At 34.2% G+C, this 23,425-nt stretch overlaps 2 protein-coding genes across 2 annotated transcripts in view; one reads left to right on the forward strand and one right to left on the reverse strand.

Annotated features, from left to right (window-relative positions):
- Positions 1–157: 157 nt before the first annotated feature.
- Positions 158–2,155, forward strand: prlh2 (prolactin releasing hormone 2). Its single transcript, XM_088919292.1, has 2 exons — positions 158–324; positions 950–2,155. The coding sequence occupies exons 1-2, from the start codon at positions 171–173 to the stop codon at positions 1,147–1,149; spliced, it is 354 nt and encodes a 117-aa protein (XP_088775418.1). The 5' UTR covers positions 158–170; the 3' UTR covers positions 1,150–2,155.
- Positions 2,156–5,731: 3,576 nt separating this feature from the next.
- LOC148832950 (rab effector MyRIP-like) overlaps positions 5,732–23,425 on the reverse strand; it is a 149,814-nt gene continuing 132,120 nt past the window's right edge. The window contains exons 12-17 of the mRNA XM_088918722.1: positions 20,737–20,799; positions 12,135–12,323; positions 11,771–11,932; positions 10,602–10,706; positions 10,452–10,512; positions 5,732–9,042 (exon numbers count right to left, since the gene is read on the reverse strand). Coding sequence (XP_088774848.1) covers positions 8,993–9,042; positions 10,452–10,512; positions 10,602–10,706; positions 11,771–11,932; positions 12,135–12,323; positions 20,737–20,799 — 630 coding nt within the window. The 3' untranslated portion in view covers positions 5,732–8,992. The remainder of the gene's footprint in view (positions 9,043–10,451; positions 10,513–10,601; positions 10,707–11,770; positions 11,933–12,134; positions 12,324–20,736; positions 20,800–23,425) is intronic.

Below are 23,425 nucleotides of genomic sequence, written 5' to 3' on the forward strand. Positions count from 1 at the left end.
TGTGAAGCAGATTGAGTGTCAAGACACAAATACTGTACTAGTCAAATACTGGAAGTCAAAGATTTTCACTTAAAATAGCACTTAATTTAGATACATTTAATATGGACGGTTTGAGTCAACAGTCTACCGATATATTGTATGCTCTCTGCAGTGCCCTGGTACAGTTCACAATGCTGCGTGCCTCAGCCTGGTGCCCCATAGGGAAATACTCCTCAGAGCATAAACGGATGAAGGTTACCGCCATCTACACAGTCATACTGCTGGTGTCTATGAATTTCACCAGTGCACAGGGAACAACAATTAAGCACAGCATCGATAACAGAAGTAAGTAGAATGTTTTATGCTATTTGGTGCTGCTGTGTTTTACTTTTAATTCCCTATTATTTGCTATGTTTCACTTTCTATATGTGCCTACAGTATATACAATATGTGTATAAATGTGATCTGCTCTGTTGGTGGCTTTTACTCAATATAAAACTTTATATTTCAATTATATAAGCAAATAAAATCCTAACTTTACATTACAAGCAGTTAAGATAAAAAAAATGTTCTTATGATTCCTAAAGTAAGGAATCATTGTTTTTCATGTGACCTATGAATATACAGTAATATCACATTATGTAAACAGAATAGTAAAGTTCTTGTTAATTTCATTCTCACATACAGTGTATAGAAAAGCAGTTCAGTATTTGAAATTGATTGTAATCACACAGGTAGAGAAAACAATGAGAGTGGTGATATACTGGGTAATTGAAATTGGATTCTAAATTTAGGAAGCAGTATACCAACAATAATTTAAAGGGTAATTTCTAGACAGAATCAGCTGCTAATGAGAGCTATCTATTGTCGAGATTGGCTGCTTTGTACCTTGCGGTTTTATGAAATAAATAAGATTTCCAACTTTATCTCAATTATCCATGTGATATATGTTGTTTTTTTTTATTTGTAGGCCGGGAGATAGATCCGTTCTGGTACGTCGGCCGAGGAGTAAGACCGATAGGTCGGTTTGGGAAAAGGCAAATGAACAGCAATGGCCACCTGAGAGCTGAGGTCAATAAACTGGACCTTCTCCTGAAAAGTCTGAGAGACCATGAAGGGTGGAGCCTAGGCAAGACATTATTGGGAGAAGAATCAGATTGGTTACCATGACAACAGTAGCACTGCATCAACACTAATAGCATATTACATTATTTAAATAAAAGGCCTCTTGAAATGTGCTTGTTCTAAAACTCCACAACAATGCTATACCTACATCTAATCTGTTGTTAGAAATTGTGTGTATATAAAAGGTCACATTTACTGTATGTGTCAGAATCCAATAACTCTCTTCTTAAAATGCTGCATTTTATTCAGCATACTCATTGTAATTTGAAAACCACCAATTGTGAAAACTCATATTGTAATTTTATCAGTTTCATAAATGTGAAAAACACGTTAACAAGGAATAACTACAGTATGTGAAGCTCTGGGTGCACTACTCAGTACAGATGTTGCATTCAAATAACCTGAAATTGAAATGTTAGGAAATACAGCATATGTCACTATAATTTAATTTTTAATGTGTGAAAGCAAGATGGATGGAATTAAGTATTTTGTTCCAAATCAAGCTTACAGCTTTGCTTTCATTTGGTAAACAAAATATGTAGTGATGTGTTATAAAGTAATTCTTAAAAAACTATAATGTACTATGATCACTGACATTTAATCTAATATTTTAGTACACTTGGATTGTTGTATTTGTTGTATTCAAAGTTAGGAATCCCTAAGTAAAAAAGCAATCTTGATTAATCTGAGTTTGCCATTTGAAAATTGTAATAATAAATGCTACTATATATTCATTTAATAATTAATTAATATAATTATATATATATACAGATATATGATTAACTAATGTGTTTGAGAACTAATTTAAAATAATGAAGATAATAATAATAAAAATTGTTCAAATGATGAGTGATTGATGAATGTGATATTGAACTATAATAAAGTACATTATAGTAAAAGAAAGACATATTTAATGAGTTTGCCTTGCTGGTTGGGTTCCTTTACTGTATGTATCCTGTTCCCTAATGTAGGTTACTCTTTCCTTTATTTTGCTTTTGTTTGAATTCTAGGCATCAGAGAAAAAGGTATTAATAAATCTATAACACATACATTTTCCAATGTTTTGTACATTTTTTAATACAAACTCTGATTAGCGTTTGCAGCTTCAGTGTATTTGTTTGAACATCATAATGTATTGAATAAACTTTCATTTGGTATTTAGCACAATGAAATACATTTTGTTTCTCAATGCACTGTTGAGACTGGAGGAATATACATGTAACACTGCTGTGCAAATATTGATGTTTATCCCCATGTGTTTATCTGGCAGGTAGCACGCCAAAGTTTTTATTTGACTAATTACACAAATTGTTAAATTATTTTTTAGAAAACACGAATTGGGATAAGTAAGTAGAGGATTGCGGGCTCTGTGTTTTGGTACTTATAGGTTATAATCAAACCAAAGCAGACAAAGACAAATACTGACAAACAAAAAATATATCAATCAAGACTTTATAACCAATGAGCTATGACATTACTGTAGAAGAGAAATACTGTATATAACTTGTAAAGGTTTGAGTTTCTTGCCTTCAGTCCATGTAATTATTAGCTTCATTCATATAATTAATTTAATTAATACTATAAGTGAATAATAAAAAGTTATTCACTTATAGTATTAATTAATAATTAATATAATAGTATCATGTATAAACATGATTTCAGGATAAACACAACTACAAGGGGTGCACAAAATAATGGGAACACCTAGCAAAAAAAGAGACATATTTTGAAGTAACTACATCACAGTTATAACAGATTCTACACAATTCACATTAATTTCAATACTAATTACCAATATGTTTCCACTACAAAAGATGTCTTTAACAAATATCGAATATATTACCACAGAACTGAATCTACACTTCTGTGACCCAGTCTCAAGAAAAATGTATGGTAGGGCTTACCTTCTGAAACCACCTGTAACGAAGGCCAACGTGCAGAAATTGGTCTAATGAGCACAAAATCTGGACATTTTTGCAGTGGAAGAAAATAATATGGTCTGATGAGCCATCTTTCACTCTTTTTTAAACATCTGGATGGGTTTACGAAGAAATGCGAAGCTATTTCAGGCAACCAGGTCCATCCTATGGTGCAGAGGTTGTTTCTTCAAGAAGTTATATTCCAAGATAGTAACACCTCATAAACACTGCTAAATGGATTAACGAGTGGTTTCCTGAACACCAGGATGATGCCAGTCACCTTCCATGGATTCCCAATTACCAGATCTAAACATCTTTGAACCCTTATGGGTTCTAAAACATAGATTGAGTAGATGTATACCTCCTTCAATTCTCAAAGAACTTGAGGCTTTCCTTCTTGAAAAATGGCCCGATATCCTGTTAGAAACAGCTCGTACAACAGTAACAGATGTTCTGAAGGCAAAGGGTGGCCCAACTCCTTATGGATTAATAAATATTCATATGTCACTTGATGTATCCATTATTTTGTCCACCCCTGTATTTCTTTAAAGTCCCTCATCAGGTAATATTTAAGCAATTATTTCACCATCAAGATTAAGGAGCATTCTAATCAATTTAGGATTAAAGCTGTATAAAGGCACAGATCAGGAGAAGGATATAAAACATTTTAAAGACACTACAGTATCTCTGAGTATGGTGAGGTCAAACATTAAGAAGTGGAAGGCACCAGACGCTTTGCCTCTCCTTCCAAAATGAGTAGCTGGGCAAGAAGCAAATTCAGGCAGTCAGGAATGCTAACTGAAGCCAAGAGTGAGACTGGGAGAGTTACATAATTCAATGGCTAAGATGGGAGAAAACCTGCTTCAGACCTAAAATTGGGACTAGAAATTAGCTGTCTGTAGGCAAATAATCTAAAACCCAAGGCCCAAACTACAGTGGAGTGGCATAAGATTAAGAAAGTGAATTTCAAGGAGTGGCCCAGTCACAATCCTGACTTTAATTCTATTGATTCTATTCTATTGATACTCTGCGGAAACAAATGAGGAGTGCTATCCATTAGTGTTCCCCAAGCAGCCTGACAGAGTAAGCAAATCTGCCAAAACAAATGTGCAAAAAGTACACCATGCCAACATGCAAATGCACCACTACCAAAGGTGCTTCTACTGAATTCTCTGGTCTGAATACTTGTACAATCAAGATATTTAATTTTTTCTCTGTACTCCGTACTGGCTTTTACTGTAACTTACTGTACATACAGGAATACAGGATTTAAATAAAGTTTTCAGTTTAAAAATGTGCATGCATCATTTCACAAAATGGGATGGGTCATGAAGGGTTTGAATACTTCTGCAAAGCACTAACTTATTCTAATATGGTTCTCACATTTGCAAACAGTACCAGTATTAAGACAAGATATACATTATGATTTCAGTTTGGTCACCCTTCACCCTTTTTTATGAATTGGTCTTACACACTTCAGTTACCACTATCATTCTAAATAAAAGTTTAATTATCTCATCTAAGGCCTATGAATAATATTCTACTTAATTTAAGTATGACTGGGAAAACCTTATCCTCAGGAATTTACTAGTTTATACACATCCTAGCCCCTGTATAATCTTAGTGTCAATATTGCTACAACCCATTGTACAGCATAGTCCATGTTACAGACTTCATTAAATAAAAAAAAACCCGAACGAAATATTAATTTAATAAGTTTATTAATTCTCATTCAATCCCCTGTTATCTCATAAATAACCTATCCCTGCATCTACTGTTCTACAGTTCTTTTATTGTTGTAGTACTGAAAAGGACTGCACTATTGCATTATGTTTCTGTGTAATTCAGTTGTGCACTTTGATGATAGATTCAGTAGCTTCAGAGAATGCTGAAGTGCATTATACAAAATAAAAGTAAAGTACAAGAAAGTATCTCTGATGCTGAACAAAACCATGTTGTCATGTTTCAGACACAAAACCTTATTCATGTAGAAGGAAGGCCAGTAAACCTGATACAATATTCTATGGATGGTGTCAGTATAAAAAGTTCCAAGCTTCCAGTATGAAGGTAAGTTTAGTTTTCCTTTTCCTTGTTCTCTTTAAAAAATATAAAAATATTTATAAAAATGGGTGCTGCAGTGTAGGTTGACTATGCTTTAAAAGTTGTGTTTCTTCAGACAATTCCTGTATCCATGTGTTGTTTTAAATGTAGAACTTAAAACGTAAAGATTCATTATCTTATATAGTAAGATAACTTGCAAACATATTACTGCTGTGGAACAAACGGTGCTCAGAAAAAATACCCTTGGAATAAACTCCCATAAACACCTACAGCACAGACATCTAACAACAAGTTTGGATTCAATTACTGCACAATAATTATATTCAATATTGCACGATATTTGTATTAAAGTGCACAAGTATATTAATGCATAAAAGGGTAGGAATAGCATTATAGTATTTGAAATAGTTTCATGTCAGATTATTTAGTGCAAAGCAATTTTTAAAGGATGGTAACTTTAATAGGTTAAGGAAGAACTAAAGTACTTTTGTGAGTACAGGCATTGTATACATTAGTCACTGAATTGGAAATCATTGTATATGCTCAATGTAAGTCAACATTAATCACCTTTCTGTGTTTGATCATTTCTGGCTCACTCAGAAGAAAGTCATTCTTTAAGAACTGAAACACCTCTTACAGTTGCATTCATGTATGCAAACTTTATTCGTTAACGATATTACTTTTTTTCTCAATCAGAACAGTTTGGCACATGGAAACTCTAAGATCAGCTGAGACATTTTTTGCGTACTGAATATTTTTCTAGTAATAGGAAATTAAACAATTAAATGATTGAGCAACTGATACAGATTTGTAAATCAAGCTGTGCATAGTATACTGTGGTTCACTGCAATCATTCAGAATTTAGCCACACAGTTAAATATACATATTAATTCATATTTACACTGAATAAAATTATAATTAGTTGCAAAATGTACAATTTCAGTATCCTATGTTATGAACAAAAAATCTGAAAGAAAATAAAGGGTTTTATACAATAGAAAAATACAGGACATTAATTTATTTAATTTAAACCCTTGGCTGTGCTTTTCATAAGAATGTTTACATTCAGTTCAGATCAGAGACATGCGGCATACCATATATACACACAGTAAATGAACAACATTAAGCATGATTGTTTTAATATCACTAAACAAAAATGATTAATACGAAGACACACCGAAGGTAACATTCATTTTCTAGTAACAAATCCTTTGACTATCCATCTTAAACCACAATGGGATCATTTAACACAGCAACACAACAAATACATTGTTTTTATATCTTTCACAAAAAAATGAAAATGGCAAACATACAAAAAAAGAGAACAGAGCAGCCTTTTATTGTATTATTTTACTTGTTTGAATTAGTGTCCAGTCAAAGTGAGAGCTTCAAAGTGTAAGGTCTGTTTTATTGAAGTCTTTTCTTGAACTTGAAAAACAACACATTAACAAACGTGAAACAATTTACTTTACTTTGGTAAACAAAATACTAAGAACAGAAATGCGGTGGAAAGCATGTCTTCAAGTGTCTGTCCTTCTTAAAATCCCCCACTGCGCACCACTTCAAAACAAACTAGTTCCCTATATCAATCCCACACCTAAAAAAACATTTTAAAAGCTGAGTTGTAGCAAAGGAGGACATATGATCTAAATTACTGTACTGTACTGAGGTTCAATGAGGATGTTTCCAGTATATACTGTACACACAGTGGTCTGACTCATTTCCATTGTCACCTGCTCTGAGAAAACCCAACACATGCCTTAAAAGGAAATGGTTCCATAGCAAACCCATGCAAAAATAAACACCAGAAAAAATGGTATTACCTCTTAGGTTAACTTTGTATCAGTTAAGCTATTTTACATATCACAGAATCAGCAAAACATTTACTTTTGTAACTTTAACGCTATCGACTTTGAGGATATTTTTAGGTAGATTACTGTTGCTGCTTTTAACCCTTTACACACTTTACAACCAATCATGTTCATAAGTGCAAGACATAATGAAAATGTTGTTCAACATGGTACATACTGTATATTCACTCTCTTAGAAATAAGTTTAGAAAGTAGGAATCAAATAAATCTCACTCAGCATAAGGGAGAAGAAGAAAGAAAAAAAGGCAACAAATAAACTCTTAAACCTATTTAGAGGTCATTATATTTATTACATTATATTAATGTGATAATAATGTTCAGAAAATGTTTGGAACCTTATAGAAAATAGCAATACCATACAAAAAATAGTTTGTCAGAATAATCTTGTTTTAGTTTTTGTAACAGAAAAAAAAATGTTTGCATAAATGTTCTCCTGTAAATGAGGTATTTTTTAAAGTCTAAACATATTATAAATGGCAACACATACTGTACAGTACATAATCTACTCATGAAAGTGAACTATTCAAAAACTAAAAAAAATGTCTGGACTAATATCTTGCTGTAGTTCCGGAGTCTGTGTTAATAAGTTAATTGTCAAAACATTAAACTGCCTGGCACCTTATATTTTGAAAAATGTTTATCAGGTATACATGATTTGAATGATTTCTCAATATGCAAATGTTAACATGAGAACTGTTACATTACACGTTCACGTTGTGGCCATGTGAAAACATCATAAACTTGCAAGGGATTCATATACCTATTAAGATGTTTATTATTTAGAATGTGTTCTGCATTTTTGTGGGTGGGTCTATTGCTTACAGGTACATTATGTTCAGTAACTTCTATTCAGTAAAAGGGAGAGAAAGGAACTATTCAGTTTGTCTACTGTAGTTACAGTATATACATTTTACAGTAAGCTTCTCTGCATTCTTCTTGTAAATACACATTTGCGCTTAAGAGAAATATAAACTGAAATACAAACTGAGTCAGATCTCATGATCAAGGTCCAGATACAGTAAGTAGTGTAGCAATTTAGTCATTTGCGTATTTATAAATTGCTAAATTTGTAGATGGCAATACTTTGGAAAACCTTATTTGTAGCATATGGTACAGAATATTTTGTTTTTAGTGACATTGTTTTTAGTGATGTTAAGACCTTTAAAACTGTTTTGTGCTTGAATATACTGTAATATGAACCTTATAACTTTTAACTGTCTGGTTATAAACCGTTAGAAGTAATTTTTTTTCATTTAGAGCAAATCCATGTGCTAATTACAAAATTACTAAGATAGTTTTAGATCAGTATAACAAAGGACCCATGGTTATAAAAAGAACAACTAAAGTGCAGAAATTTAAAATGGATTCTGATATGTATTAAAACACTATTTAAAAATTGTTTTTTTTAAATATTGTTTTAATTAACTTTTAAAGAAAATAAAAGATGGGGTGAAACCCTGTTGCTGTTGAATTGAAAACGATTTTCTTGTTGTTTTTTTACCTACTGTAACTTATGCGAAATCAAAATGATGCAATAATTTAATACAGTATTCTGTCATGAATGTTTGAAAATTCAAGCATTTTAGTAGCATTGAGGAAGATACTGCATAAACTTAATTCCTGATACAACAGATAGCCACATACAGTACAGTATTACATTACAACAGATGAAAATACAGTAGCTGTCATACTTTTTGTCTTATTTACATGTAATATATATATATAGTTGCAATGAACTGAACAGATGCAAGACTCTTGCTTACAATATGAACATGTTTTTCACAACATTAAAAGCTGGCCTTATCATCCTACTTGTCATCTGTCACTTTCCTGGGGTTTAAGGCAGAGAATATCCATCCAGAAAAAAACACACACACTGTTGATTAGTTGTTGAGCCCAAGGAGGTATGATAGCAGAGCCTGATTAATAAGACCATTGAGAGTCTTTTGTAGGTCCATTTACTTTTAAAGCCACTGAAGGCTGCAAAATCAAGGCACTGTTGTGTACCACAGAAGGCAGTGTGTTCTTGGCAGTTGGTTATTGTGGTCTCAGAAGATTAAACATGGGTTCAGGCCTCGATTCTTGATCTAGAAATTTTAAAAAATAAAAAAAAGATTAAAAACGGTGTTATAAATGGTTTCAGTCTACAATGTCTAAACTGAAAGGACAAAGGGAAATTAAAAAAGAAATTGACAACTGTTTGTTTGCCAGGATAAAAAAGAAAAGATACAGTATATCTCATCTAGAGGCCTACAGACCAGAAAGATACTTTCTTGCTATTTACTGTATCAATATTAATGAATATTTTAATAAGTAAATTATTGTTTGTATTTAGTAAAATATTATTTTAAAAAATAAAATTATAAAACATCCCATCACAATATTATATGTAAGGATATTATTTCATGCTAAAGGGGAAAATTGCAAAAAAATAAACTAAAAAGTCTAACAATTAAACTAAGAAATCATAAAATAAGCTCCATCTTTCCCTCACTTTCAGTTATAGACTCATTATTTCTCCAATCTTCACTCGACATGTTTTCTTTGAAGCCCTAATTACATCATAGGAATGATTCATTGGCATTAGGATCATACTGTTGAATGGCTTTCTCAAGGCAAGAAATAATGGAATCTAATCCCCCTGTGGTCAATGTTATTTAATCACTTTAGTAAGTTTTATTATGCATCTTAATGATGATTAAGTAATAAACCACGTGAATGAGCACTGGACTTTTTCTTTCATCTCAAGTAAAATCAGATCTAAAGAGTATGTAACTCCCTATAGATTTGTAGACATTGTAGACATAAGTTGAGATTATAAGTAAAGGTGTAAGATTTAACACTGAAAATGTTTCTAGATCAGAGGAAATCATAGACTGGAATTTTTATATTCTACTTCTATTCCTTAACGAAGTAATTTTTGACCTACTCCCTTTCTCAAATATAGATTCTGCTTTGCCAAATTCATTTTTTTCTATGTGTTTCACTCAGCATTTCAATATATTTTAATGCAGAAAAGGAATTCTATAACAATCTTCGAATGAAAATGTTAGTAAAAAAAACTTTTTTTTCATTTAATCATCACAAACAATGGCAGAATTTTGTGTTCAGTTTTATATTATAAAGTGTTTTATGTTGATCAATTGCAAAAAAATCCCAATTAAAAAGTACAAGGGGTGTACAGATAAATACTTTTGATAGCCACCGTACGTATGATTGTTACATTAGACTCAACCATAAAACACTTATGTGATCTTTTCCCCATAAACACAACACACTGTTTTATCTATTGGTAATGTTATGAAGCTAAAGTAAAAGGAAGCAGTAACACTTTTTAAACAATGTACTGTATCTACTTACAGATTGTAATAGAAAAACTTTAAACTGAATACAAAAAACTGTGAAAAATAGACTTACATAAATAAGGTTCAAAAGAAAACAAAGAACAAAATATAATAAGGTTAAATGTAGATGAAAAATCTAAACATTTGCATACCTTTCACTGGAGGGGCAGGAAGCTTTCTTCTTTGTCGCCGTGACGTACTGAGGGTTTGTGGCTGCAGATGACAATATCAGATTAGTATCCACATGTTCAGCTGACATTATCATTTTCCATCTACTGGTTACAGTGGGTTAAAATCATTACCTGAGTTGATTGTTTGTGTTCTTTGTACTTGGAAAATCGTGTACAAGGGGACACATTTAACCCAGCAGTTTGAAGTGCTGAGATTCTCTGTTCAATATCTGATATCTGAAAGAAAATGTTAAAATAACATTAAAACAACAAATATTAAAGAAATCTAACTGATACCCAAACAAAACTGAAATTAGTGAAATGTCTGGTATATTATTGTATTCTGGGAGCTGTAATCATAATGGTCCTGCAAAATTAATTCTACGATTTGATTTGTTTCTGGAGAATCTAGTTCTTTTCTTTTCATTGGAAAAGCAGCCCAGAGCACCAAGCAGTAAAAGTTATTCTGTTATTCTGTGCATAAATGAAAAACATTTTAGTAAAAAACTAGAATTGTTAAATGTTTTCTCCCACACCACTTTATTTAGTTGTTGATTACATAACATGGATTGGATTATACCCCTGCCATGAATTTAAATTACTAATTGTTAATCAGCAAATCTCACCGTTACTATTTTTGCACCAGTACGGTGGTGAAAGGGCAAGATATACCTAATTGGTGTACCTGACAACATTGCAAACTCAAGTCACAGTGGGCCTGTTGTACCCTGGATAACAGTTTTAACTGATTGTTACAGCAATTAAATCAAAGGACATACATTTTAAATACCAAGACATCAAATTGTGTGTTCAGGTGGCAGATGTTGGTGAATTGTTAACCATATTAAGTTGTGCATTATCAACACCTAGAGCATATCATCTCAGAAATGGTCTGGACTAATGAGCAATGAAAGAACAGCCTGCACAAAAACGTATCGATCCCTTTGTCTGGTTTACTACTGTATGTTCCTGTCTTATAAATAAAAAAAAGGAAGCGTCAGTTCCAGCCAGTTTCAAAACTATAAAAAACATTTATTAATGGACTATGAACCACTAATCAACTTTGGACAGCTAAATCTCCTAAGACCCAAACATACAGTAAGCTCTGACATTCAAAGTACTGTACATTAACTACAGTAATTAGACAGGCAAACTCTCCAGGGTGAAGGGTTAATCCCAAGATCACAGTGAGGCATTTACCTAAGAACACTTCCCAATCAATATTGCATTGACACATCCCTGTGCAATTGACCCAATTCATCTGCAGAGCTGCAGTTAACATTTGAGGAAATGGACCACACCTGGAGTTCAGCCTGATGGACCTGCGCTGCGGCACTTGCCACTTGGTCTTCTAAGTGAGCAAGCTCATTTTCAGTGGTGACACTATTGATATTGCGGGCACACTCCTCCAGGTTACCCAGCTGTCCTTCCAGTCCGTAGACAGCGCCAGCAGCCAGGTAGACCTGACACGACAAAGCATATTTCTGGATAAACATTTCTTGAAGTATTGGTTTTTATCATCACTCCGCCAGATGGTGGTGATATGAATGGGTAAACTGTTCTGAAGCAACAATATAGAAGGGAAAACAGCTATTAATATGAAATACATACAAAATGTGGAATGGAAAACATGCGCTATCAACACCCCATTTCTTTCATCCTTACATTTTCCTCCAATGTGGTAAGATGTTCATCCAGTTTTTCAGTGTCTGTGCCGGCAGGAATTGTGGTCTTTCCCATCAACTCAGAGAGGCTGTCATTGTCACCTGCAGCTTCTTCAATAAGTTCCTCTGTTGCATTGAGCACCTTGAGTACCTCAGTTGTAATGTTGCACAGAGTTGCTGCAGAATACTTCTGTTTAAAGCAGATGCACAGAAGTTAATGTGGTTATAAAATGTCAATTGATCTTCATGTTATTGCTTCTTGGTAGCAATAGGTAGCTCATTTTCAATATGACAATGCTTTGCCCACACAGGCACAGTTTCGCAAAACATCTCTTTGCATATAAAAGGTTTAAATGCTTAACTGACCTTACTAACGGCCAACATAAACCCAATCGGAAAATCACAGAGTTGGGTTACAGAGCTTTGCAGGCCTTCTTCATTGGCCAAAGCTTGGGAAATTTCAGGTATGTGTCAGGGAACAAAACATTTTTTATCATATAACATTTAATCTAACATTTGTTATATGACCCTTGCATAGTTTCAGCACTCCTGTTATGACACAGCCAATCTATTGTTTCATGAACTTTGGTTGTTTCTTCGACTCAGTTATGAACTGAACAAACATTTTTCTACACAGAGTTATAAAATGTTTTAACTCACAAAACTAAATGCATAGATGCCATGATTGCCTATTGTATTTTCATATAGACATTATCACAGATTTCTGCTGTGATGTTTCTATCCATCCAGTTGCAGGGGAAGCTGGAGAATAAGCAAGCAAGCAATGGGCACAAGGCAGGATACATGAAAAGGTGATATACAGTACATAAGACTGTAGGCTGTCATGAACTGAAGATTCAACGAGGGACCTTCTGAAAAGCTACTATAATTACATTACATGTTCTCCACAGTAAAAAAAATACAAAGCTTGCTATATTCCTTATGGTCACCTAGAAAAAAAATAATGCTTGTGCCTTTGTGTGTCAGTGGTTGATGTCTTTAACTTCCCACAATGTCAGAATTTAGACCTTTATTCAAACTCTCCTCAATATTTATGAGCTCCCTTATTTCTATCTAAACAGGTTTCAATAAGTAATCAATAGATCAGAAATGATATGAAAATTGTAATGAGTCAAACACTCCCACATTTATTTCTGCTTGGTTCTGATTGGTTACAATTCAGCTAACATACCTGAATTAGGGGGATTCTGAAATTGGTACAGAGTTTATACAGATTAAAAACTCTTTTCAAACTCAAATTAGCCTGTGAAAGAATGTTGAAACAAAGCTGAAGAAGACATACTGTATGCATGCCCAGGATATTTGTCCCCCAGGGTTAAGAACTAGTGGCCTACAATATATTTATGTTTTAAAAATAATATGAAAATTCGTACCTGCAACGATTCATATGTAGAGTTCTCTAAATCCGTTTATCATTTTGTTCTCTACCATATACTTTTCAGCCTTTTATTTATTTCTTGATTTTCCACATTCAGTGACATGTAAAAATATTCACCCTTTAAAAGTTTTCAAACTTTGCTGGATTACAAATCATCTTTTTGTCAAATCAGTATTCTTATTGCAAATGCGCATGCTGAAACAAAACATTTTTAAAATCAAAGTTGTTTGTCAGCAGACTGCTTATAGAGAGTCAAAAACTGAAATAGGCAGCTTGCATAAGTATTCAGACTCCTGTGTTCTGGCAGCTCGGTTCACACAGGTGAAAGAAATTGCCCTAAGGACAATATAATTGCCTTGCCATTGGCCTCTGCCTGTTCACCACTGAAGTGACTGTCACATTTAGTAGATAGAAACTCCAGTCTGTTAAGGGATCATTGGTCGGGAAGTGAATCTGAAGGACAGATATGAAAATGAAGACTAAAGAGCATTCTAAGGAAGTTAGAAATAAAATAGTTAAAAATGCATTATTATTATTAGGAAATGCGTACACAAATATCAAAGTGTTTGGATATTCCAGTAAGTACTGTTGGCAAAAAGGAGAATGTCCTTGAGTGGCCCAGTCAAAGTCCTGACCTCAAACCCATCAGGAATCCGTGGCATGATGGGACAATTATTTTCCACAAGTGCTGTCCAATAAACTTGAATGAGCTGGAGCAAATCTTCCAAGTGGAATGTGAGAACATCAGTTCTAACCAGTGCGCAAAGCTGGCAGACATCTACTCCAAAAGACTTAAAGTGGCCAAAAATGGCTTTACTAAATACTAATGTGTAGAGTCTGAATGCTTATGCAAGCAGCATAGCTCGGTTTTTTAATTTCTTTATATATTTGTTGACAAAAACTAATTTTGGGTTCAAATATTTTCTGTTTGAGCATGTGACTTCGCAATATAATACTGATTTGAGAAGGGATGTGTAAGTATTATTTGTAATCCAGCAACATTAGAAAACTGTTAAAGGGTTTGAATACTTTTCAAGTTACTGTGCTTGTTTTTAGGAACCTGTCTGAGAGTTATATTGCCCTTCAGTTATAACTGATCACACTAATTATAATTATATTTAGAACAGTGTAAATGCTACACTTTGTCTTCAGTTCTTAAGAATGAGGCAGTAACTATGTACTGTATGTCCAGCTTTTCATACAGTTACTGTGTTGTGTGAATTTGTGAGATTGTACCTTAACACCACTAGTCAAGCTACATTAGCCTCCAATGTGAAATTGCATATCATAATGCATGACCTACAAACGAGTTACAAGCAAAGAATGTGTAAGACCTATTGGTAATTTTAAATGACCTTTTACATTTCCAAATAAGACATGTTCATTGAACAGTCAGAACTACTTACAGCAGCCTATAAATACTAGAGCACACAAAATAAATTCAGGCAGGGAAAAATGGCCTGAAAAGGTGATATATCATCATTTTTGTTTTGCAGATTTTTTAGTTGATCAATACAATTTTAACTTGATCAATACAATTATTCGTTGACTTTAAAGTAAAATCATGCAGAAAGGAAAACATTTTAATGGGATCTGATATTGCATTTTTTCGTTCTTTTCTTTTACACACGTCAGTTACAATGAATGAATGATTATGATAATTTAATTATCGATTACTGAATTATTCTTTAGAGAGTAACGAATGAGTTTTGGGATAGATTGGTTGCATTAATTCTTTAATTTACTTATAAAGGCAATACAGGGCAGAGTGGTGGCACTGTGGCAACATCTGCGCCTGCAGCTGGAAGGTTGCTGGTTCAAATCCTGCAGCTGGCAGAGGAATCCTACTCTGTTGGGCCCCTGAGCAAGGCCCTTAACCCCAACTGCTCCAGGGGTGCTATACAATGGCTGACCCTGTGCTTCTCTCCCTGTCTGTGTCTCATGGAGAGCAAGCTGGGGTATGTGAAAAGACAAATTCCTAATGCAAGAAATTGTATATGGCTATTAAAGTGATCTTATCTCTATAAATGTACAACACTTGCTGATGTGTGAAGCTCCTGAAGGCAGATGCCAAAGTTACTAATTTATATAACTTATTTATATCAGTAAGGTACCTTGAGCCTAAAGCCACCCAGGTAGGTGGCAAAAAAAATAAATGTAGTGAACAGGATGGGTATCACAATTCAATTAAGGCTAGAATCATACGCACATGCCTAAGCCGATTCCTAAACAGTGGTTTAGTCCAATTCAAATTAATATGACTTGGCCTTGAAGTTTATTAGGAAAACATATTGAAAGTTTATTTGACGTAACTCGCCTGGTTGAGGAAACTGCAACCTGCCACCCCCTCGTTTCAGGAGTATTAAGCTAGGGAGCTGCTGCGAGGCTGAAGGTGTGATGGAGGGAGGGGGCTGAGAAAAAATTAGCAACAGGGGTGCTCAGGAGGCAAGATACTGTATTAAAATGTAGTAGAGCAGAAGTGTAGTATGATACTACAAAACTCCATTTGTAGTATCTGGTATATTTCTGCTATTACTATGGTTTTCTATCAAAAATAAAAATAAAATATAAACTGAACCATTCATCCTTCCATTCATCCATTCATTACAACAAAATTTCTTCAAATCTGAAGGCATTTGTAACACGTTATTTATATTTTCCAGCTATCATTATTTAGTGTAAATATGCCTCTGATGATGTTGTTCCCGGAGGTCCTGCCTTTGGGTACTAACCTGACCTTTCAGTTAGCAACCAGGGATTGATTTTGCAGACTGTTTATACTTCTGGTGTTAATGTACAGTATGTGCTATAATTAGGAAAGCTGTTAATGATGGCAATCTGCCATGATATAAATGCTGTTCAATACAGTTAATCCTTGCTCTTAAATAATCATGTGGAAGAATGCTCTGTGTTGTAGCAAAATGAAATGCTAACTTAAACAAGTCAACACAGTAACACAACAACTTTCTTGCCCTGGTAATGTGTCATATAGTTTCAATTAAGATTTAATCATGTAACTACTGTTAAACACTGAATCTTTTTCAATTAAATGTAAAATGCAACAACCACTTTATTTTTCCAAAAAGATAAAAATGTGTAAAGATGTTTGTTTTTTTTAAATCACAGGAAAGTTATTATCAACATCATTGCATTTATTACTGTTCAATGGAGTGGCTAAAATGTATTCAGATAATGAGTTTTGCATTACTGAGCCATTTCCAGTATTTGGGTGTTTAATATATTGACCAACATATTATTTAAACTGTTTTGTTTATAATTAATATTTTTTGCCTGGATAGTTGTGGACACATTAAAACTATGAGCAGCTACCACATGTCTTGGAGAAAGGCTTCAACCAAAGGAGTAAATTGTTTATTTACTGTATATCACTGAAACATCTTTCTTAATATACATTTTTATATAAAATTGTTGTCAATTAATGATGATAAAGCTGTGTATTTTTTATTATTAACAACTTTTTTACTGCTTTGAAATACTTTCTTAATGTCTGATATTTATTACAGTACAAATTACAGTACCTTTAATTAGCAGGTTATACAGGAGCAGGGCAGGAGCAGGAGGGGCAGTGCGGTGGCTCTGTGGCTAAGGATCTGCACCTGTGGCTAGAAGGTTGCCGGTTTTTTACCTTCGGCCAGCAGAGGAATCCTACTCCGTTGGGCCCCTGAGCAAGGCCCTTAACCCTAACTGCTTTTGAGGGCACCGTTTAAATGGCTGACCCTGCGCTCTGATCCCAAGCTTCTCTCCCTGTCTGTGTCTCATGGAGAGCAAGTTGGGGTATGTGAAAAGACAAATTCCTAGTACAAGAAATTGTATATGGCCGATAAATTGATCTTATCTTATACAGTACATGTACATATAAAATGACTTTCACATGGGTCACCAATACTGCACAAAACCTTGTCATTTTTTGGATTTGTCGTCATCAGTGAACTATCTTCAAGTTCATTTCATTAAAAGGTGGGAAGATGAAGGTGAAGAAAACAGCAAATAATTAAGGTTGTAATGAAGAAGGGGCACCTTTGATCAGTGAGAAAAACAAGACCATTGATCACCAATAACAGGCTGCTAGAGAACTGTTGGATTGTAAAAAAGGAACACTTGAGATACAGAGAGTGGTACCAGGCCCTATCAACACTCAAGTGCATTACAAAAAACTTTTAAGCATCAATTAGACAAGAAGAAAGTCAATACTGAAAAAAAATCAATGGGTCTCTCTCTTCAACACACATTCAGAGTACAAAGGGACTGAAACCTTAATTAAAAGATGTGGTTTTCTTTCTGTGCTAAACCTTAAAGGTCTCAGAATATGTTTAGAGCTTTCTATCCAAAGAAAAGGCTGTTCAAACATATATTCTCTGTAGGCCATTGCCATTTTTTTTTCTTTTGACATGTAATGCTGTCGTGCAAAGAAAATGTTCACAGCCCTCAAGTATGTCTTTAACTTTCAGCTTTCCTAACAATGTATTCATAAATAATTAGCTGCAGCACACTTAGTCACAATGTTAGAGAAGGAACTAATTTGTTGTATGTAATAAACAACAATTATAAACCATACTGAAGCATTTTTGTGAAGATCTTTTTTGCTTCCTAGTTTCACTTTTGATGATTGTGAAGTACAGTATAGAAAAAATGCTGACATATAAGATTACTTTAGTAATCTTCAGAAAAAAATTGAAATGTTGATCAATTTTCACTATAACTGTCCAACTGTTGTGCAAAACCTCCCTTGAATATCTCAATAAAATCAATGATAGCTTAAATTTCCACCTGTTTTGCTGGTCTAACTGGTGATTTGGGTTTCCCACGACTTTACCAGAGCATGTATTTAAAGCTTTTGTTTACATACTGTATGCTACTATTTATCCTAGTACATATCTCAACTTGTAGTGGGTTTTCTAAACCAGGTACTATAAATCATATTATCTGTCATATTTTAGATCTTTAGATCTAAAGACACTTTAGAATGAACATCTCAGTTCTAACTGTTTGCAACAATCTATATATACGGTATATATAATCTACAGTTTAATGTATATCTATCAAAATATTTAATTGGACATCAAACATTTATAAATACCATCTACAAACCCCGATTGTCACAATTTTAGAAAAGAAAAATTCCACCAAATAATGAGTTCATGGGTCTGAATGCTTAAGAAATTAACATACAATCTTTCTTCCTTAAACAAACACTTTACTTACATGGGCTTGCTATATCAAATGATACATACAGTACTATATACAGTACATATCTATTTTTTACACAATTCAGCTTTCCTCACTAATACTGTATTAGCATATTAGCAGCGTGTTCTTCACTTTTATTTTTCGCTCCTAACTTTTGTTATCTTATGTTATCGGAAATTGTAATTGTATTATTCTAGTTATGGTGTAGAATTAATATTTTGAGTGCATAATTCATAAGAATATTAATTCATTAATTCTAATATTTAATACAATAAAATGTTATATCTTTCATTTTATTTTGATTATGTGCACTATGAAACCACAATATCAATATCACAAAACAGCTCCACTTTTCTTCCACTGCACAAGATTTATTAAGTAACATAATAAGCAAACTTTTGTTTAGATCATGCAGATTTTATTTCTCCACATTACTGTTTTATAAAACTTTTAAACCAAACAACTTGTATAAAAAAGGCAATTCCTCCTTGTTGTAACATACTTAGAAATTTGTGGTGCAAAATTATACAAGTGAAATCAGCAAGTTCCAAAACTCAACAGGTTAATATCCAATTATGAGCACTTTTTAAGACTAAATTTTTTAAGGCAAAATGTAAGACTTTATTCTGAAAATATAGATACCACCAGGAATACCTAGTCTTCAATTTTGTAATTTTGCAAAATTGGACACCAAAGAAAGGATCTAAAAATTATTTCAAGACAAATATTTGTATAGTTATTAAACTAGTTACATTTGTAGAGGAGAGAAAAGTAGCAGAACTACTTTTAAGTAACCCACACATACTGTACAATAACAAGACCTCATTCAGAACATTGTGCTCAGTTTTGTTCATAATACCAGAAAACAAATCTTAAAAAGTTCAAAGAAGAGCAATACAAATGTGTCCTGTTGTCAGGGCACCATTACATATAGATTAACTAACAGGTTAAGAGAGAAATCTCTCTCTAAGAGAGAAACAAAGGAGATTTAAAGGACATTTGTCCTACGAATGTGCAGCTGCAAGTCCAATTTAATTTGCAAGCAAATGTGGGTATTAACAATGCAAAAGTAAAAAACACGGCCTTGCTGGTGAAAAATATAACCAAGAGAAGGTACTGGAAAAGCTATAGAAAACGAAAACATGGAAGCCAGTGGAATGCTCTGAGTCACTGAAGTAACATCAGCTTTAATATTGCCAAGATTAAAAAACCATGCAATTTTTTTCAATTTGTATGTACAGTATAGTATAAATCTAGATAAAATAATATTGACTTCTCTGATGCAGTGCCTCTGCATGTCAGGAATAATAGCAAACAGCAGCTGCTTTTCAGTTTCATTCAATACACCTCTACAGTAAGTCAAGAGGCAAGGCAGCTTATTGGTCCATCCTAGCTTCTGTAACAGTAAGTGAACTTGAGAGCACACGATTCCCTTGATGGATGGGATGCTAATCTATTGCCAGGATGACCCCCAAGTACTTTTATACCTGGGCAGACTGAAGCAACTGGGATAAGTTACCTCACTCAAGGGTGAACCTACAATGTCTTTACCCAGAGCATTTACCCAAAGCCCATCATTATCCATTAGTCCAAAGTCCTACTCACTATACTACCCTTCTGACACACCACTAATAGGTCAAAGAAATAAAAAAAAAACATGCATTTTTTCACATTATATGCAGCACAGCAAATTATTTTCAAGATGACTGGAACTGTAGCTAGTGAAACTATTAACTACAGATTTTGTGATGCAAGAGTTACAGTTAATGAGACATCTTTCATTTTTACAAATTCCTTTTTAATATCTGGTGGGGAATAAAGAGGGCAAAAGGACTCTATGAATGTTCACCTACAATATAGCAAATGCATAAACGCAGCAGGGAATGCTATTATTTTGTTGCATTGAGTCTATCAGGTCAAAAAAGAGAGAAAAGCAGCTTATAATGAAGGCATTCTATAACCTGAAAGTGAACTTAGTCATGTCAATATGCCTCACCTGTTTTAACATTGATGATAAGAACTGAAGCTTCGGTTGAAGGTCTATACGATTATGCCCTTCCTGGCAGATGTACAGTATGAGAAAAAAGAAACACAGTACAGAAAAGTTAAAAGTACAGAGAGCCAAGTTTGAACCAAGGAAAAACGCAAAGCCGCTTTTCAGAACACAGTTAAGGGTATTATGTGAGCAGCAGAGTATTAGTCATGAAAATGAGGGAAAAAAAAGTCCTATTTTCTCTTTTCAAGAGAAAATGAAAGTGAATGACGAAGAAACCGTTCAGATTATTCATACCCTCACCAGTCAGAAGAGTCAGCCATGTGACATTCAAGAGCATAAAAGCTCTTCAAAACTGTATAGCAATATGGTCATCAATCAGGCCTTTGAGTGAATAAATGAACAGTGAAATAAGGTTTGATCAAAATTATACATGAATTGCTGTGGTAGAAAGTAATGGGGATTCGTTGATTAGGAATGTATTCCAATGTAATAGCAATAAAAAACAACAAAATTATAATAGCATTGAGTCATGTACAAAATTATGATCTTTGCTAAAAGTTCTAGATGACACTAAATGCGGTATATTTTTTAGTGAAAAAAATATAATAAACATATAAATTTGTCAAACACGTTCCAGGATTCAGATCATGTTATTACTTTAAATTGTATGACTTCTTTCAGGAATGGGTATGTGTCCAAATAAACTTGAAAGAGATTCCATTTTGAAAGTACAGTTTAAGCAATGAGAGTAACTATACTTTGTGTATCAGTGAATACAGTATCATTGTTGTAAACAGAGACAATACGAGTGTCTGCAGTAGTGTGTGATTTACCTTTAAATAAGTTTATTAGGTTTACATTCCCTTGCTTCAGTTAAATAAGTTGATATGTTTAATTAAAAACACCTCTTCTTTTAGTGGCAAAACTGAGCCACTCAAGTGAAGCAGATAAAGCTTGTCCAATTTCATGCTTAATTTCTATTCAGTTGCACTGGAATGAGTAACTGGAAATAGCAACAATGTGATATACAGAAACAAAAATACCACCAGGAATACCAACCACAGAGTTTTCACATTGGAATGCAAGGAGAACCATCATAAAACCTCTATATCAATATTGCTTTCAACTTGTTAGGTCAAGGTTGTCCATTCCTGGTCCTTAACAGACCAATTCAACAACAGCAAAATTTCAGGTACAGTATTGCTTCAAAAAAAGTTAGACAACCTGCAAATACACCTGCCCTCCTGTATTGTGAAGTCCAATGCTAGAAGAAACATCCATGCATCCATTTACTAGCTGTTTTATCCAATATACGGTCACAGGGGAGCTGGAACCTATCCCAGAAAGCAATAGGCAGAAGGCATACACCCTGGATGAGACGCCGGTCCTTCACAGGGTACACATAGACACAAAAACCTACTGTATCCATTCACAACAGGGTCAGTTTTCCCAGAAACCAATTAATCTAACAGTGTGCCTTTGGTCCTGTGGGATAAAAGCAGAGGACCTGGAGGAAACAGATGTGAACATTGGGAGCATACAAACTCCACACACAGGGCACACCAGGAATTGAGCCCAGAGCACTAGCATTGTAAGGCAGAAATCCTAACCACTGTGTCACCATGCCAATCAAACAGTGGAATAGAAAGTTTCTGGTTCTTTCTATTTACAATTTGGAAGGTTTCAGATTTACCTAAATAAAATGTGCATACAGTATAAGAATACCAAATAGACTAGCCCCTTTGGAAATTATTATTTAATCTATTTTTTATTTCTAAGTTAGATTATAGAAAAGTTAGTTTCCTCTTAAAGGGATACATACTGTACAGTACATGAAAATGCATGGTATTTATGATACATTGTGTATTTAAGAAAAATGTCACATTTCCAGAGTCTACTCCTAAAACCTGAAGGTACTATTTGAAGACAACAAAGGCAGATTTATGTGATGTAGCTGTCATATCTGCTGGTTAAAGTGGGACTAAGCAACAAATCTATGAGATGTAAGGAGAACCCATGTGCTGGGTGACAGAAAGAAATATAAAAGGGGAGCTAGAGGCAGCATGGTGACAGAGAGGCTGTCGTTCTGAGCATGCAGGCAGTCATGGTGTTGTGACAAGATAGAGAATCAGGGAAGCTGCAAGCTGCGCCATCACAGGGAAGAGAATACAAGCATAGCCTGGTGCAGACAAACAGGGTCTGTGGTCAGAAACAAGAAGCCGGGTAGACACTCACCAAGATGCCAAGATGAGCCAAAAGATGTAGTGAAAACAGTGAGGTGAAGTCAGGAAACAAAGGCTAGCACAAGACAGGAGACAACGGAACTGGAAACTCAAGGGGCTCTGAGCAACTCTATCACAGAGCTAAAATCCATAACAAAGTGCCCTTAAATATCTGGAATTTCCAGAAGTGGGCGTGGTTGCACATTGCCCACAGGTGATTCAGGTTTCCTGACACAGCACATGGAAACAGGCATAGATGACAGGGGAGATGGGTACGGCCTGCTGCTAATCAAAGCATGTTTGCTCTACAGTGGTCCAGCAGGAGTGCTATTGGCTGTGCCCAAACAACCTTTTTACTATTAATTAATAATATTCACAACCAATTATCTTCTTATACAGTGATGATATACTGTATTAAACAACACACAGCAGTAGGATGCCGACCTACAAAACTCCTACTGTATCTT

The sequence above is a fragment of the Atractosteus spatula genome, chromosome 6 (assembly GCF_055471065.1).
Source record: "Atractosteus spatula isolate fAtrSpa1 chromosome 6, fAtrSpa1.hap1, whole genome shotgun sequence".
Classification (NCBI taxonomy): domain Eukaryota; kingdom Metazoa; phylum Chordata; class Actinopteri; order Semionotiformes; family Lepisosteidae; genus Atractosteus; species Atractosteus spatula.